Source organism: Takifugu flavidus, chromosome 6, assembly GCF_003711565.1.
Source record: "Takifugu flavidus isolate HTHZ2018 chromosome 6, ASM371156v2, whole genome shotgun sequence".
Lineage (NCBI taxonomy): Eukaryota > Metazoa > Chordata > Actinopteri > Tetraodontiformes > Tetraodontidae > Takifugu > Takifugu flavidus.
In genome coordinates this window covers 8082331-8099282 of record NC_079525.1, presented here as the reverse complement: position 1 = coordinate 8099282, position 16952 = coordinate 8082331, and the positions used below count along the sequence as shown (strand labels likewise).

The following is a 16952-nucleotide window of genomic DNA, read 5'->3' as shown; positions in this document are numbered from 1 at the left end:
GATTTCTGTAAACACACAACAAATAAAGTACGGTAGAATCACAGGATTATTGAGGAGGAATTTGGAAGATGTCGCTTTTAGGGCGGTTTTTAGATTTTTAGATTCAACAGGGCTACGTAGCAGTGTTTAGCCCCAAGGGCACTCTGCTCCACACTCCAGTCCAGAAGGTGGCGATATGGAAACTACAAGCTTGTTGCAAACAACCATTAAAAAAGACGAAGATTTCTGTAAACAAAACAGAACTGTTACTGTGTCAAACTGTCGGAAAGCACTTTAAGTTGATAACAACTTTATGTAAATATTTTAGTATAACGGAAAAACTATCAGTACTGTAATATCCACCAAATGATTTGGCATTGACGCAATAACACGCTAAATCGGTTTGAAAGACTGAGCTAACTAACTAGCCTAGATGCTAACCGAGATCTGATTTCGAAGACTTATCAGGTAAAATTATGGAAAGAGGAACAGCTGATTTATCATATCTTGTGTATCTTCTCCTGTTCGTAGTGTTCGTGTTTATTTGTGCAATTGATAATGTAAGCTTGTATGTGTTTTAAGTTTAGGTAATTATGCTAATTGTGCTTAGCTAAGCAGAACTACCATGACAATAGCGTCGTTGTAAAAAAATAAATAAAAAGCTGTCATTGTTTAAATATGAAGCAAAACTACTGAAGGTGTTGATTCTCATTCATCCAGGTCATAGTTATCCAAAGTAAGATCTCTGCGTCGACTGGATTTGCGCTGGACTGAAGTTGCAGCAACAACAGCCTCAACGTTGGATCCCTGACTTGCCATGACCCGGTTTGCGTTCTGACTGGACCAGAATGGCTGCAGAACTCTTCCCCAGCAAAAAGCGGATCTCTGCGTTCTCTGCGAGCATCAGCGGCTCCATCCAGCAGCAGCAGCAGCAGAACTTGAGCAACAACAACAGCAGCAGTTGGGGCAGCCAGGGTTGCAGAACCTGGCAGGGCCTGTTCTCGACCATCCGAGAGAGGTGATCCCCCAGTAACACAAGTCCTCACACCATTCAACCAAGCAGCCCAGACTGAGCAAAATGTGCTTTAAGTTGAACACATAGAGCTCTTTGCAAAACAGCAAGACATTTGGTTCAATTTCAGCAATTATGGTTCTACAGTCCTTATTAAAGCGGTGCTCTGGTAGTTTGCTTACACCTGACCTTTTCCATTGTTCAGTTATTGGTGTCCAGAAAGTGTCCTAATGTGGACGAGGCCAGTTTGGATTTGACTCGGGGGATCTTTTTTGTCAGGCTGTGTTTGAAATGAGATTCAGTGTGATTTATGTCAAAAAAACATGTTTATGTATACTTTAAAATTTGGACGAATACACAAGTCTTTTTGTGTCATTGAACTCTGGATAAAAGACAAATTGTCTCTGCAGGAATTCAGTCATGTTCAACAATGAGATGATGGCTGATGTTCATTTTGTGGTGGGTCCAGCTGGGGGGACACAGAGAGTGCCAGGACACAAGGTAAAACTTAAAGAGCCTTCAGCTGGGGTCAATGGGTCTTGTATGTTTATGGATCTTGCATATCTCTCATCTGTCCTCTGCTCCATCAGTATGTCCTGGCCGTCGGCAGCTCTGTGTTCCATGCCATGTTTTATGGAGAGCTGGCTGAGGATCAGGATGAAATCCGGATTCCTGATGTGGAACCGCCTTCATTCCTGGCAATGTTAAAGTACGTTGGGACTTGGGTTCTTGGTGCAGACTACTTCGGCCCAGCCTACTACCAGATGGCGATCAAAAGAGTTTCCTTCTTTTTTCCAGCTTGCGCACCATTCATCTTTTTACCTCTGTGCTCACTACTTTCCCAGGTACATCTATTGTGACGAGATTGACCTGGGCGCTGACACAGTACTCGCCACTCTCTATGCAGCGAAGAAGTACATTGTGCCTCACCTGGCCCGCGCGTGCGTTAACTTCCTCGAGACAAGCCTGAGTGCTAAAAACGCCTGCGTGCTGCTGTCTCAGAGCAGCCTGTTCGAAGAGCCGGACCTGACTCAGCGCTGCTGGGAAGTGATTGACGCCCAGGCTGAGCTCGCCCTGCGTTCTGAAGGGTTCTGTGACATCGATGTCCAGACTTTGGAGAGCATCCTGCAGCGAGAGACGCTGAACGCCAAAGAGATGGTGGTGTTTGAAGCAGCGCTGAACTGGGCGGAGGCTGAGTGTCAGCGGCAGGATCTCACACCCACCATTGAGAACAAACGGCTGGTGTTGGGGAAGGCGATCTACCTGATCCGCATCCCCACCATGGCGCTGGAGGACTTTGCTAATGGTGCAGCGCAGTCCGGAATGCTCACACTCAACGAGACCAATGACATCTTCCTGTGGTACACCGCCGCCAACAAACCTGACCCGTTGTTCTGCTCCAAACCTCGCAAAGGTCTGGCTCCACAGCGCTGCCACCGCTTCCAGTCTTGTGCCTACAGGAGCAACCAGTGGCGCTACAGAGGCCGCTGTGACAGCATCCAGTTTGCTGTGGACAGACGCGTCTTCATCGCTGGTTTCAGCCTGTATGGCTCAAGCTGCGGCTCAGCTGAATACAGCGCCAGGATTGAGCTGAAGCGCCAGGGCATGGCCATGGCCCACAGGATCATCAAGTACTTCTCGGATGGCTCCAGCAGCACGTTTCCTGTATGGTTTGATTACCCGGTGCAGATTGAGCCCGACACCTTCTACACCGCCAGCGTGGTGCTGGATGGCAACGAACTCAGCTACTTTGGCCAGGAGGGAATGACGGAGGTGCAGTGTGGGAAAGTGACCTTCCAGTTCCAGTGCTCCTCAGATAGCACCAATGGCACAGGCGTGCAGGGTGGTCAGATCCCAGAGCTGATCTTCTACGCCTGAGGTGGGGCACGCTCCACTAACAGTCGTCCATTCCCATAAACATCTCCATGGCGGCAAAGACAGGCAGGGTGGAGAACATTACAAGAATGATCACGGACAGATGAAAATACCTTTTTATTGCTGCTGCAGTGACCTTGGCACAATCGGGGGCAGGGTTACCTAGCAACTGGTGGCCTGTTGAAATATTAAGTTTAGCGTATCATATTTTAATAAATTACTTTGGTGTGTATGTTGTAATGCGGTCTTTGTGTTTGTTGCACTTGGTCCTCCAGTATTGATTAGGTGGACGTTAGGTCTCCTTTGTCCCTCTGCAGTTTCCGTCGTGTTGACATAAACCTGGAAGTCCGATTGTAACGCAAAAGTTCAACAAACGGCGCAGGTCCAAATCACCGCAATGCTCAAGTTAAAGCTAATCTCCGGACATTTGTCTCAATTTTGTCCCTCTGAGTCCAAACGGGACCTGGTGAGGAGTGATTGTGGGTCAGCAGCGAATCCGGACGACATGGTCGTTGTTCACGGTCTGAGAACCGCCATCACCAAAGCGAAGAGTGGCGCGTTTAAGGTAACTGTAGCCGGCCCGAAAGGGGCAGCAGGTTAGATCAGCCCCCCTCCCTGTAGCTTGGACATCCCAAACAGTAGTAGATACGGAAGCGCATTTGAATCCAGATTTTTCAGATTGGTTTACCTGTTTTCCTTTAAGGACACAACTCCTGACGAGATGCTGAGCGCGGTCATGACGGCGGTTCTGACCCAGGTCGGGCTGCCGACAGAGCTGCTAGGAGATTTTTGTGTTGGTGAGACAGAGCTGGTCCAGAAACTACTCGCACAAAGTTTTGGCTTAAAAAGGAAAGGAAAACTGAAATGTTTGAAATTCAAGAGAACCTGTAACCTGGGTCAGGACAGATCGTTTAAGGTTGAAAAAGGCAAAACTTTAAGCCCTTTCAAGGTTCAAACATGCCGAAGTGATACAAACATTAGCGTTTTGGTTCAAATTTTAAAAAGCTGTTCCAGAGGTTCTTAAGAGCCCTTTGTTTTATCCTCTCCCCAGGAAATGTGCCTTTGACCTTTACTCTTGACTCTGGGTTCACCAGTCGCTCCTCATCACTGTCTCATCTTCAATGGTTTTCCAGAGAGCGTTCCTGTCTACGTGGTGAACAGACAGTGCTTGTCGGGTCTTCAGGCACTGCTAAACATCGCAGGTACAAATGTCACCTTCATCACGTTGATGCTGCAGGAAAACCACTGATGCTTTTGTCCTGACTCTTCAGGAGCCATCAGGAGCAGAACCATTGACATGGGCCTCGCCTGCGGGTCTGTTTATGCTGTTTCTGCTGCGGCTTTTGATATTTGAGAGTTCTGAGTGTGTGTGTGTGCCAGGGTGGAGAGCATGTCTCTGCAGTCTATAGGTAATCCAGGAGATCTGAGTTCCAGGCTGATGGACAACAGCAAAGCAAGAGACTGCATCATTCCGATGGGGTACTCAGCTCCCAGCCTTTGACGTTTCCAACTTCTGCCCTCAAAATAAGCTTTTGGCTGTTTTTTCTGGTAGTATCACTTCTGAGAAGGTCGCTGAGAAATTCCAGATTTCCAGAGAGAAGCAGGACGTCTTTGCTCTCTGCTCACAGCTGAAGTGAGTCCCAACAGTCTGAATCTGGGAAATCGGTGTTCTTTTTATGTACCTCTCTCAGTTTTTCAGTATTGAACTTCAGAACTTTGACCTGAACTTTTCTCCCTGTAAATCCTAATCTTCACACAAACCCGTCTCATGGCAAGTGTCTCTTCACGGGTTGGCGATATTTTGTTGCTGCAGAGCCGCTTGGGCTCAGAGCTTAGGTTTGTACCAGCAGGAGATCATTCCTGTCACCACCAAGGTCGTAGATGCAGACGGGACAGAGCGCCTGGTGACGGTCAGCCAGGACGACGGCATCAGGGGAGAAACAAGTCTGGCAAGACTTGCTAAACTCCGGCCAGCCTTCAAACCCGGGGGTAGCACCACAGCAGGTGAGTCAGTGGGTTGGAGGGGTGGAGGCAGGGGTGGCAGGTGAACCGAGCACCTGTGTGGCAGGTAACTCCAGCCAGGTGAGCGATGGAGCTGCGGCTGTGCTGATTGGACGCAGGTCAGCAGTGGCAGCTCTGGGTCTGCCTGTCCTGGGGGTCCTGAGGGGGAGTGCGGTAGTAGGTGTCCCCCCTAAGATCATGGGAATCGGGCCAGTGTTCGCATCCCTGCGGCTCTGAAGCAGGCAGGCAAGATGCTTGAAGTCCGGGAATGTTTGGACCTGTGAATTAAAAAGTAGTTCTTGTTCAGGACTTGGCGTTGACGACGTGGATGTGTTTGAAATCAATAAGGCCTTCGCCAGTCAGGTGACCTCTGTGGTTCTTTCTGCTGTTTATTGAAGCATAAACATTCATGAGACTCTGATCAGAAATTCTGACTCACCAGGCTATGTACTGTGTGGAGATGTTGGGAATCCCACTGGAGAAAGTCAATCCTAATGGCGGCGCCATCGCCCTGGGTCACCTGCTGGGGTGCACTGGAGCTCGACAGGTGGTGACACTACTCAATGAGCTCCAGCGGCGAAGAAAGATGTCCGGCCCAGCTGTCCGGTAATGGAAGGATCCTCGGCTTTGTTGTCTTCACACTGATGGTGTTGTCTTCCTGAACACAGGGCTTACGGTGTTGTGTCCATGTGCATTGGGACTGGGATGGGAGCTGCTGCCGTCTTTGAGTATCCCGGACCAGCGCAGCAGTGACTCTCAATGGCGACCCCGAGTTCTGAGGCCGCACCAATCAGTCAACACGGACCTTCGTCTGACCCAGATTAAATGTTTCCTCAGAGATGATTGAAGATCTAATCCAGAAAATACTTCCTGTTTTTAATCAGTGACGAGAGCAGGTTGACTCAAAGTTCTGTTTTTCAAAATAGACTTCTGACATCTTTTATTCAATCCAATAATTTTGTTTCTCACCTTTATTTTAATTCTAGAAGTCAAACTGCACATTTAGTTTCAAATTTTGTGGTCATTTTATCACTTTATCACCTGTTTGTGAATCTTAATGAATATGAAGGTAAATAATAAACAGCAACAGTTGTAATAAAATCTGTATTTGCTCCAGAATCAAACCTTCAGTTTCTGTTTCTTGCGGGTCTGAAACTCTTCCGTCTTATTCTTGATGGATTTGACTAGCAGAGACAGACTCGGGTCCATTGTTGATGTCGGACAGGCCGCGGCGCCCTCCTGTGAGGGTGGGACCTCCTGCTGCTGCCCCTGCTCCCGTCTACGCTGCTTCTCGCTCAGGATGCTCTGCGTGGCTTTGGTGTTCCTGTAGCTGGAGTGGGAGGGGTCCAGGTTGAACAGGTGAGAGGTGAACATTGCCTGAAAACGCGGGTCGTTCACATCCACCTGGAGAGGACAAGACACCATCAACACCAAATGTCCACTTCCTTCAGGAGGAACATCACCTCGTGCTTGTGCGTTTGAAACGATCCTACTTCAATCGCAGCTTTCTACCTGCACATCTTAGCTACAGCCTGTAATATTTAAAGCTTATTTTGTAGTGATTTCTTGGAAACCTGGAACTGGTCATGGCCCAGTAGCTCCTCCTTTTTCCTCATCATCTTCTTCCTCTTCATCTTGCTCAGGTTCTGCTGCTCCACGATCTTGTCGTAGTTAAAATGTTCGTGTTTGGAATCGTCATCCTCCAGCAGCAGCATCATCTCCGCCTGAAACAGCAGAACAACATTTTTCACCTTTAAATGACTCAAAGATTCAGAGTTCATGTTCTGATTTCACAGATGAACTCTCACCTTTTGTTTCTGCAGCTCCTCCTCCCCCTCGGCTGTCCACTCCTCTCCCTCCTTTTTTCCTTTGATTTTCTTTTTTGTGTCTGCAGGAACAGAAAACAGTCAAAAACTCGGTTTCTACTCAAATATCAGGTTGACTTCTGTGGATGTTGGAACATATAAACTTTCATTTACTCCTACCACAAATGTGATTTCTAAATTAAGTTATTGGTTTTTGACATGTTTTGGTTGAATTTCTCTCACATGTTTTAGCGAGTTCCTCAGCAAAAAACGAGTCTCTGAGGTCGACATCTGCAGGAACGTCATCGTCACTCATTTCCTCCTGTCCCTGAGGAGGAAACTCAGAGGTGATGCAGGAAAATGCGAGTGTGTGTGATCAGTGTTGCTCTTCTCACCTGCTTCCTCTGACTTTTCTTCAGCTTCTTCTTCTCTTTCTTCTTCTGCAGAAACTCCTCCCAGGGCGTCAGCTGGTTCTGTTCCTCCAGCTTCTTCTTCACCAGCTGCTCTGTTGTCTCCTTCAGGCCTGAAGCCAGATAAAAACTGTCAATCTCTAATCCAAGTGAGGGGTTTGGGGCTGAGGGGCAGGTGTGTGTACCTGGTACCCAGGTGATCTCCATCTCCACATCTTTGTCCTCCTGCAGCTTTTTCTCCTTCTCCTGGATGCCTCTGAGCAGCTCTCTGTACTTACACATCTGCTCCTCATTTTTCTTCTCTTTGGTCGCTTCATCTGCAGCAGAAACAAACGTGACGCGACAGCTTGTTTCCACGGTAACAACTTGCCTTTCCTCTTATCACCTCTGTTCCCCTCTCGTGAATCTGCTGTTTTTTCTTCATCCTCCTCTTCCTCGCTGGAGGACGCCAGGTATGCATTAAAGTCCATGTCCAGCACCTCGTCCCTGTTGAACTTCCTGTTCATGGCGGTCATGCGTTCGTGGTCGGTCTCATCCCAGGTCAGCTGTACCTAATTGGTTATTTATACAAACCCATGTGAGTGAATGTGCACCTGCAGCAGGTGTGTACATCCTGACTGAATATCACACGAATGACATCATCAGTCTGACCTTTGACGTTGTGGTGCCAGAGGAGGTGAAGAGTTTGGGCGTGTACGCAACCATGTTCACGTCTGTTGCAGCGTCTTTTGGCTCCTCATCAAATGCGACATCATCAGGAATAAATCTGATGAGGACAAATTAAAGCGGAGATCAAGAGACACTGACAACAGCAGGATGTTCTACTTATTCTGGATTCTGCTGTGCCCAACAGTGCTTCCTGCATCTCTATTCCAGCATGACACACAGGGAGAAGTGCAGCTAAAGTCAGAATCAGAACTCCAAGAATCCTTTGGAGCACGAGTCCATCCAGGTCTGCATCCATCCAAATGTTCAAGAACAATTGTCTGTCTAATAGTGAATGAAAATTTTAGCTGTTTGGCTTAGCGTGTCTTACCGCAGGTCCAGGCAGGAGCAGCTGCTCTCATACTCATAACCATCACACTCCTCGTAGATTTTAACAGCTGTGCTGACTGAGTCGCACTCCACAACAGCATAGAAATATTTCAGACGCTTGAACTGGTAGTCTCGCATCTTCTCTCTGTAAACTCTGAGACCACAGAGGCACCAGTCTTAGACTAAACTATCGGAAAAACAGAATTCTAAGTCAAAAATAACTTTATACATGAAGAGAAATGATAATGTGGATGAGCTACTTTTCTTCTTCCGTGTCATCCTCTGATTCGTGGGACAGTGTTCTCAGCTCCAGCGGTCCCTGAGCGTCCTCCATCTTCAACCTCTCCTTCCCAAACTCTGATGGATAGATCTGGCAATACCCAGAATGCACAGCAGCCATTTAGGGGAGGCAGCTCTTTAACCAAAATGGCTGCTGATTCACATGAATCTGAAAATAGTTTGGGCCTCATCTTTAATTCAGAGGAGCTTTACCTTAACAGACAGCACGGCGCCCCCTGTAGGTGTGAAGGAGTTGAGCAGAACCAGCAGATCTTTGGCCTTCAGACGGTCCCAGTCCATGTTGCACACAGCCAGCCGTGTGGAAACCTGCAGAAAAGATTAAAAACCCATTTAAATTTGCCATCAGGACACGCACACCTCCTCGCACCATCTCACCTCCTCAGTCCGGGGAGCATCTTTACACAGATCCCCCCAGGCATGTTCAATCTCTTCTTCCTCCCTCCTCAAGACAATGTCCACATCATCCTCTTCATCATCAGAGCTCGTTTCTTCATTTCCCTTCCCTCTTGCTAGATCGGGCTCACTGTCACTGTCAGACTCCTTGTCTGATCCACTGACACCACTCTCTTCCTCAGCATCCAAATCGCTCCCTGGCACATCATCATCCTGGTCAGAAGGATCCTCCTCCTCCTCCTCACCTTCATCACTGACAAATGAATCCTCCTCCAACCCTTCGTTGTTTCACAGAAATAAGAGATTACAGCTCAGATTAATGAACATCGGCTCATCCTCCTGCAGCAGGACTAAAGGAGAGGACATTGATCCCACAAACCTGAATTCAGAATGACTCCTCTCATAGGTGGGACCATTTTGGCCCATTACAGAGATATTCACACAGCAAAAGGAGCTATTGCAGAAAACTATTGAAAACTAACATCAGGCTTTTCTCACCTCCCTCTAACATGGGGACGCCCCTCTCAGGCTGCTTCGCGCTTTCTTTCTTCTCTGTCACTGGGTTCTTCTTCTCGGTCTCCTCCTCTTCCTCAGAGTCAGATACTTTGTAGAAGCACTTCAGGTCTTCTGTGGAGGTGTGGTTGATGGGGCGACCTCGCTTGTCCACCGTGTACTTCACTTTGAAGCGCTTGTCACTGAACATGGACTTGAAGCGCTTGTCAATTTTGATCTTGTGTTCCCTCTCAGGCATTTCCCAGAACCTGGGGTCCTTCTGCACCCGCAGGAAGCGTTTGTCACCATCCTGCTTCTTACTGGATAACATGGTGTCAAACTAAATGTCTGAGAGAACAACAATAAACTGTGGATTCCATGTGAGACAATTCAGCATCAACCAACAACACAGCTGGAAACATATTTTTTTCCCCCTGTTCTTGGTGAAGAGTCCAAATGTGTTTTCAATTGCTTTCATGATCCAATTCTTAAACTGATAACGAGCAACTTCAGAGTCAGACATAAAATTAACTTTAAGCATACAATGTGAATATTTTATTTAACGAACACACATGAAAATAGCAATAATAAAGAAAAAACACGTCCGCGGTATTAAACTGAAAAGCGTTTTAAACTTTAGCAAAGCTAAGATTGATGGACGGTAACAAAGAGCTAACATGTACCGTAAACAAATTGTCAGAACGTTGAAAATCAAACTGAAGCGGTGGGAAGAAGAGATTGTGTTTGACTGAACATGACAATGACACACTAAATTATACATGAAAACGGAAATTAACATTTGTTAACGTTACCTCTGGTCTGCTGCTACACACGTGGATTCCCAGCATGTAACTCTCCTCTTGACTAGTCCTCTTGATAAGTTTGGATCAGGATAGGATTAGAATCAACTTTCTGTAATAAAGATACGGTTCTTTCCTAAAGTACGCAAAATTAAGTGTTAAGAAATAAATGGAAATTAGCCGCTGTGCGTTTAAACCGCCCCGTCAGTCCAGAAGTATCCAGTTCCGGGTTTTCTCGCCTCTTCCGGTCCTGCGCAGCACCGACCGGACGTGTGTTTAGGTATTGATGTTTTGAAATCTCGCAGATCACCTCCAAGCAGCACCATGAGTTCTGCGATGCGTCTGGGGGTCCTACGGGCATTAAGCTGTGGTCTTCTGGGTCCGCCGGGCCGGTGGAGCTGTTTCTCCGCCCTAGGCTGTAGCAGCAAGATCACGTTTAAGGCCCGTAGACGGATGTCAGGTCCGGGCAGGAGCTCCATTAACGTGTTTAACAGGGAGATGAAGAAGAAACAGAAGAACTGGGCCGCGTCTTTGGAGGACGCACACCAGTACGACTACCTGAGAGACGAGGTACGGACCGGAACGGATCCGGTCAGTTCGAACTAAAGTAGAGGATGACGTCATGCGCCGCTTCACGTTTCTATGATCTGTAACTTAAGATATTTTTAGACCCGTAGATGAACAATGAGAGGAACTCGGCTCGCGCTTATACTAGATTCAAATATGTTAAAGCTCTACTTGACGTCATGCGTTATGTTGCAGGTCGGCCGCCGCGTGGCAGATCGGATTTACGACATTTCCAGGTGAGTTGACGATTTGATTTCTTTCGACGTGAACTCTTCTCAGACACGTCCTCTTCCTGTCTCCGCAGGTCATTTCCTCTGTCTCTGGACGTCGGCTGCGGAAAAAGTCACATTGCAGAACATCTGAACAAGGTAGATTCTGTGGATCCGGATCCAATGGTGTGGACCTGGTCTGTGCGTTTGATCTGGATTTTGTGTGTTCTAGGAAATAGTGCATCAGATGATTCTGTCTGACATATCAGAGGAAAGTCTGGTGAGGGTACAGAACTGGATGCTGTTCAGAGCACGGTTCTAATAATAACAGATCTTTTTCTTCCTCACCTGGATCTCCTGAACATTCTGATGGATCAGAGACGGAGGAGACTCACTGACGTCCCCACGCGCTGCGTTTTGGCCGATGAGGAGTTTTTACCATTTAAAGAAAAAACCTTTGACCTGGTCGTCAGCAGCTTGAGGTGAATATGAAGAACGTTTGTTTAACCTGTGTGTGTGGGGGGGGGTCCAATCACATCGTGATCGGATGTAAATATGAAATGCCAGAGGTTTCAGAATGATACATGTTTGACTTTTAATGCGTTTTCTGTGTCTTTAAAAAAATTTTGCTTTGTTTTTTTTTCTCAGTCTGCACTGGATTAATGACCTTCCCGGAGCCCTGAGACAGGTGAGCCTAGAACACATGACCACCTTTAATAACACAAGCTGAAGGGGAACCTTTATAGACCAACCAGTTAAACACAAGTAGCTTCCTTTTGTTTCATCCACAGAAATATGAGAAATAAGCAGGAGGATGAAACTTTGTCCTTCTGAATTCAGATTCAGCAGGTCCTCAAACCGGATGGTGTGTTCATTGGGGCCATGGTGGGCGGAGACTCTTTGTACGAGCTGCGCTGCTCCCTCCAGCTCGCTGAGACAGAGAGGGAGGGGGGGTTCTCCCCCCACATCTCCCCCTACACTGCCGTCACCGACCTGGGCAACCTGCTGGGCCGGGCCGGCTTCAACATGCTGACGGTGGTGAGCCACCTCTACTCTGTGACTCACTTTAATCCTGCTGGAAGATCTTTGGTTTATAAACATATACAAAAACTCATATAGAAGTCATGTAGAACTACATATCCCACCATCCACACATATTTTACAGAAGAACATGATAACTTTTTTTACACGAGAATAGATTTTAACCTGAATAAAATTGAACCCAAAACTGAGTTTCCTCTTTACTTTATACAATGATTTTCCATCCGAATTCTAACTTGTTGGTTTCAGGACATCGACGACGTTGAGATTCACTATCCCGGAATCCTCGAGGTCCTGATGGACTTACAGGGTAGCAACTCCTTTATTTCTATGACGACCTGCCGGAAGAAGAGTGGTGTGTGTTGAGGTGTGACGGGAAGTCTTTGTGTGCAGGGATGGGTGAGAGTAACTGTGCGTGGAACAGGAAGGGCCTGCTTCACAGGGACACTGTCCTGGCTGCAGCAGCCATCTATAAAGGTGGGACTCATCAGGCTGAAACAGGAAGTTGAAGCGGGTTGCTCAGAATTTCTTCATATTTTAGGTAGAAGAGCAGAAATTCAGCATGTTAAAAGGTGTTTTTATTTAATGTTTCAGAGATGTATGGTAATGCAGACGGGTCTGTCCCCGCCACCTTTGAGATTCTCTATATGATTGGCTGGAAGCCTCACCACTCACAGGTAACATCAGTAGATCGTAGCACTGCTGGAGCTACCGGTGGCTTCCTGTCCTTTGAAATACTGTTTAAATGTGTTTTCAGGCCAAAGCGGCCAAGCGAGGCTCAGCCACGGCATCATTTGGGGACCTGTCCAAGATCAGCCGACCAGCAACAACAAACAACTGAGAGACTGTAAATATATTTAATTTAAACGGACTTATTTTGTAGCAGCTAATGATGTAATATTGCTTCCAGAATAAAAGACCTTAAGAGTGACCTTAAGATGTGTGTCTTTCTTCTCCTCCTCACTCTCTTAGCTTAATATTAAGAAGGAAGAAAAAAATTTCTGTACATGTTATAGCTTCTGTTTGGCTCTGACCAGGTTACGTCCTGCTCGTCCAATAGTTGCAGCAGTGTGCCTCCTGATGGCCGGCTGCAGTAGAGCACAGAAGAATCTCTTTGAGCAAATGCATCATTTCCCAAACAGATCCTAAACATTATTAATCACAACCAGCAGATCAATCAAATCTAAATGTCACCATTAAAAACAAAACTTTGCCAACTTCCTGTTATGATTTGTGCCAAGATATTTTTTATGATTTAAACTAAGTTTACCTTAGGGTAGGCTTTAATAACAGCAGCAGGGTTATACCGGACACCTGGAAACAAACCAGGAAGAGCCAGATTATAGATTGAAAACTTTAACTTCTCCTCGGCAAGATTATAGAAAGGATGGTCATTGAAAATTTAAGTTAGCATGTAGATTCTAATAAATTAACAATACATCAAAGTAGTTTCTAGAAGGGCAGAACTACAATGGACCCAATTACTCACTAAAAATTACATATCAGCAAAGCAAAATATTGGCTGCTCTCTTTTTTAAGTAAAGAGGCCATTCATTGTAATCGTATATATGTTCAATAACCGTTATTATGTATTATTCTACACGAATATTACTCTCTAAGCAACTGTAATAACCACCGTAGACCAGATAGTGGCGGGTAGACGCTATTATAGTTTATAGAGGACGATCACATGACCGTGTTGTCTTGACAACTGTTTGCTCGTCGCTATAGACTGAGTAGTTCAGCAAACGTTTTTATTCTCCTTTACCAACAATGGTGAATATTTTTCCAATTAGTTAATAGTCTTGCATTATTTTTATTGGCTTGTTCGGTTGTCAGCCTTGACATCCCGTAAAAACAATTAGTAAATTGCGCAAACAAACCCGTTTTATGGTAATCATATGAGTTTCTTTCTTTACAGCCACCAAAACGGAGTAAAAGTAAAAAAGTCGCGAAGGGGGAACAGTCAGCGGTGGTTGACTGTTTGTCGACAGAAGAAATGACCAAAGATCAGGTGAGGGAAGCGGAACGATGCTAATAAAGCTACCGTTAGCTTAGCCTAGCAGTGACTCCGATGCTCAAGTGGAAGCTGCCGGATGTAATCTTCCCTCAACCACTGACGCTGATAAATGCTTTATTAATCCCGCAGGGGAAATCAATTTTAAATACAGCAAACGTTGCAATGAACGCAAGGGTGAGAGAACGAGGTTCGTATTTACATAACAAATTATTAATATGATCATTTGCGCAGTTTGAATGAGACACGTTTTTGATCAGGTTCGATAAAACGTAGTCAAAATAAATAATTTGCAGAAGTGTCAAATCAATAAAGGACATCAGCCCATCAAAATCTGTGCCGTGGAAAAACAATTATATTTGTTTAAAAATAGAGAACACCAGCAGCATATAAAGCAGAAATAAAATTGGCCCGAAATGTTGCCTTGGGGGACCGCAGAGTTAAGAGGCGCTGAAGTGGAGCTAAATTCTCTGAGCTGAACAGAGAAACTCTAATCAGTCTGATAGAACTACAACATAGAAGAGCAGAGAGTAAAAAAAACAAAACACTCAGATGGGTGTAAAATGACGCAGCCTGGAAGGGTCCAGAACTTTGTCATATAAGAGGCAGCCGGACAACATGTTGAAGAGCCTGGTACCGAGGCCAGGTATTCATCAGAAGAGCTTTGTCACTGTGGGGCCACAGTGACAAAGTGCTGCTCAAAAAGGCATGAAGAGATGCTGCCAGAGGGATGTGAGGAGGAGATCTGGACTCAAATGTGCAAAAGACAGGAGAAGCAGCAGCAGGATCTGCACTGGCCACCAAATATTGATGGTTATCTGATGAAGACCTAATAGAAACCTGGAACTGTGCATTACAGTTGATACTTCTGTGTACTGAAAAACTAACCCTGCTTGTGTTTGTGTGTGAAACCTCCTAGCTGGTAGAGCACTTTGTTCGCCTCAGAGAGGAGCTGGACAGAGAGCGTGAGGAGAAGAGTTTCTTCCAGCTGGAGAGAGACAAGATCCGGGAATTCTGGGAAATCTCGAAGAGGAGCCTGGAGGAGGCCAATGCCCAGCTGAGGAACCAACAGAGGGAGAAAGAGGAGGCAGAAGAGTGCCACCGAGTGGAGATCACTGTGAGAAACAAAACATTTTTCTCATTTGGTCTGATGCAAATTCAGTCAGATGTTTGGAGAATGTCCAAGAGGAATTCACTTTAAATCTCCAGATAAACTGTGATCATGAAGGAACCGGTGTTTCACTGGATCTTTGCTGTTCAGGTGTTCAAGCAGAAGCTGAAGAACGTGGTGTCTGAACAACAAAACGCCATGGCTAAAATGAAGATGGAGGGCGTGGCTACAGCCATGCTGGTCCAGAACAGGAACATGGAGGCAGAGCTCGGCCTTCGAAGGGACGTTTCCAGCCTGCATGCCAACTGCAGAGAAAAAGAACATCACACACACAACTCTCTCAGAGAGCTCCAGCTGGTGAGAGCAACTTCAGCTTCTCCCTGTGAAGGTCAATCTGTTTGTAAAACAGTTCTCTTCCACTGGATCTCCACAGAAGCACCAGGTGGAGTTAATGGACCTGGCCAGCAGCTACGACAGGAGAATCAAAGGTGAGTTAACAATATCTGAACCCAAAACTCTGGAAACATCTCCTCCTTCTGTTGTCTGAACAGAAACGGAGGAGAAATATCTCAAAAACCTGCAGTCGCTACTGGAGGCAGAAGGGAAGCAACGGCAGGCTGAGATAAAAAAACTGGACGAGCAGATGAAAAGTCAGATGGTGACGCTGAAAGAGGAGCACGATCGAGCTCACCGAGAGGCTGAGGAGTACTACTCTGCTGTTCAGAGGAAACTCCTGGAGGATCAGAAGCTGCTGAAGGTGAGCACATGGCTGCATGAATTCAGGAAGGCTTGTTGTCTTTTAGTTGGATGTTCTTTAAAGGTTTTTTTATGTTCCTGCTGGGACGTGCGAATACATGTAAAAATCATCTCAAAGTTACTGTTGAACATTTCACTGATGGTTTTCAGTTTTCTCTTAACTGAACACATTTAAAGTTTTCAGCTACATTAGTTGTGAAAGCACATTTTTGAAGGTACTGATGTGTGAGTCTTGTTTGGTTTGTCAGAGGGAGATGGCAGAGGCCACCAAGGTCCAGGCAAAAGCTGGCAGAGAACTTTCAGCAGCTGAGCAGGAGAACACACGTCTGCGTGAAGCTATGCAGGAAGCCGAACATAAACTCATTCAAGCTCAGGAGCAGGCGGAACAGTCCAGGAAGAAGAAGGCTAGGATGAAGGTGCGTTGGCAGCATGGCTAACTTCAGATGTGCTGATAAAAATAATTTCTGACTGTAACCCACAGAACTGTCATCCCAACAGGTGAGAAATGTACAAATCAGACAGGTGGAAAAAGAGCTGAGAGATCAGAAGGTGGAGCACGAGCTGCTGTTGCAATGCTGCTGGGAGGTAAGGTGACACATGCGCCGCTGTTGCAGCCCCCAGATGTTCACCTGAACATTCCTGCAGCTGGAGCAAGAGCGTGATGAGCTGCTGAGGACGCAGGCGGACACCATCCTGGAGTTGCAGCAGAAGATTGGACTGAAGGAGCAGCTGCTGCAGAGGAAGATGGAGGCACTGACAGAAGCTGTGGAGAATAGAGAAGCACAGCTGTATGCCGTGCTCTCTGCCGCCAACCTGGACCCGACCACAGCCAGCGACACCACCAAGAAACTCCAGGTTCCATTTCTAGTTTGGCTAACTGTTCTTCCCACCAAAGACACAAACTTACAGGTTTTCCTGATTTTAGGACATTTTGGACTCTGGAGATGTCACCATCAAGGCCCTGCAGAGGGAGCTGAGTGCCAGCTGTGAGGACTAACACTTCCACAATAAAAGACCTTAAGAGTAACCTTAAGATGTGTTTGTTTCTTCTCCTCCCTCCTGTCTGAGCTTAACATTAAAAAGGAAGAAACAATTTCTGTAGATGTTATAGCTTCTGTTGGGCTCTGACCTCCAGGTCACATCCTGCTC

The 16952-nt window shown here is 46.4% G+C and overlaps 5 protein-coding genes and 1 long non-coding RNA gene across 10 annotated transcripts; 4 read left to right on the top strand and 2 right to left on the bottom strand.

The window, feature by feature from the left end:
• Nucleotides 1–19: 19 nt before the first annotated feature.
• LOC130527460 (BTB/POZ domain-containing protein 3-like) lies at nucleotides 20–3106 on the top strand. Its single transcript, XM_057036026.1, has 5 exons — nucleotides 20–447; nucleotides 700–997; nucleotides 1402–1492; nucleotides 1582–1700; nucleotides 1837–3106. The coding sequence occupies exons 2-5, from the start codon at nucleotides 828–830 to the stop codon at nucleotides 2867–2869; spliced, it is 1413 nt and encodes a 470-aa protein (XP_056892006.1). The 5' UTR covers nucleotides 20–447; nucleotides 700–827; the 3' UTR covers nucleotides 2870–3106.
• A 44-nt stretch (nucleotides 3107–3150) lies between these two features.
• acaa1 (acetyl-CoA acyltransferase 1) lies at nucleotides 3151–5991 on the top strand. Its single transcript, XM_057036190.1, is given in 12 exon segments — nucleotides 3151–3431; nucleotides 3570–3699; nucleotides 3961–4068; nucleotides 4138–4180; nucleotides 4247–4345; nucleotides 4419–4499; nucleotides 4680–4870; nucleotides 4935–5084; nucleotides 5087–5113; nucleotides 5175–5230; nucleotides 5310–5455; nucleotides 5536–5991. Coding segments are annotated over 12 exon segments (1284 nt in total). The 5' UTR covers nucleotides 3151–3263; the 3' UTR covers nucleotides 5621–5991.
• On the bottom strand, nucleotides 5958–10393 carry esf1 (ESF1, nucleolar pre-rRNA processing protein, homolog (S. cerevisiae)). The gene is made up of 14 exons (XM_057035944.1): nucleotides 10115–10393; nucleotides 9309–9650; nucleotides 8793–9088; nucleotides 8610–8723; nucleotides 8378–8487; nucleotides 8119–8271; nucleotides 7734–7848; nucleotides 7468–7633; nucleotides 7268–7399; nucleotides 7068–7195; nucleotides 6916–7000; nucleotides 6676–6755; nucleotides 6442–6591; nucleotides 5958–6271 (listed from the first exon to the last, which is right to left on the bottom strand). The coding sequence occupies exons 2-14, from the start codon at nucleotides 9631–9633 to the stop codon at nucleotides 5987–5989; spliced, it is 2139 nt and encodes a 712-aa protein (XP_056891924.1). The 5' UTR covers nucleotides 9634–9650; nucleotides 10115–10393; the 3' UTR covers nucleotides 5958–5986.
• Nucleotides 10394–12856, top strand: ndufaf5 (NADH:ubiquinone oxidoreductase complex assembly factor 5). 2 transcript variants are annotated; one of them, XM_057036101.1, is made up of 11 exons: nucleotides 10394–10672; nucleotides 10865–10905; nucleotides 10974–11037; nucleotides 11111–11158; nucleotides 11257–11360; nucleotides 11527–11566; nucleotides 11719–11916; nucleotides 12169–12229; nucleotides 12313–12396; nucleotides 12514–12596; nucleotides 12677–12856. In XM_057036101.1, exons 1-11 carry the CDS (start codon nucleotides 10427–10429, stop codon nucleotides 12758–12760), a joined length of 1053 nt encoding a protein of 350 aa, XP_056892081.1. In that variant the 5' UTR covers nucleotides 10394–10426; the 3' UTR covers nucleotides 12761–12856. The 2 variants fall into 2 exon arrangements, with proteins under 2 accessions (XP_056892081.1, XP_056892082.1); XM_057036102.1 differs by lacking the exon at nucleotides 11111–11158.
• Nucleotides 11449–13163, bottom strand: LOC130527567 (uncharacterized). The gene is made up of 2 exons (XR_008951069.1): nucleotides 12927–13163; nucleotides 11449–11950 (listed from the first exon to the last, which is right to left on the bottom strand). It is a non-coding gene; the product is annotated as an uncharacterized LOC130527567 (long non-coding RNA).
• Nucleotides 12702–16836, top strand: LOC130527472 (dynein regulatory complex subunit 4-like). 4 transcript variants are annotated; one of them, XM_057036050.1, is made up of 10 exons: nucleotides 12702–12766; nucleotides 13841–13933; nucleotides 14856–15053; nucleotides 15198–15404; nucleotides 15481–15535; nucleotides 15599–15804; nucleotides 16052–16219; nucleotides 16302–16388; nucleotides 16449–16658; nucleotides 16729–16836. In XM_057036050.1, exons 2-10 carry the CDS (start codon nucleotides 13919–13921, stop codon nucleotides 16798–16800), a joined length of 1218 nt encoding a protein of 405 aa, XP_056892030.1. In that variant the 5' UTR covers nucleotides 12702–12766; nucleotides 13841–13918; the 3' UTR covers nucleotides 16801–16836. The 4 variants fall into 4 exon arrangements, 3 of the variants coding, with proteins under 3 accessions (XP_056892030.1, XP_056892031.1, XP_056892029.1); XM_057036049.1 differs by lacking the exon at nucleotides 12702–12766 and adding an exon at nucleotides 13567–13695; XR_008951048.1 differs by lacking the exons at nucleotides 12702–12766; nucleotides 16302–16388 and adding an exon at nucleotides 13544–13695 and having other exon boundaries at nucleotides 16418–16658.
• The last annotated feature ends 116 nt before the right edge of the window (nucleotides 16837–16952 follow it).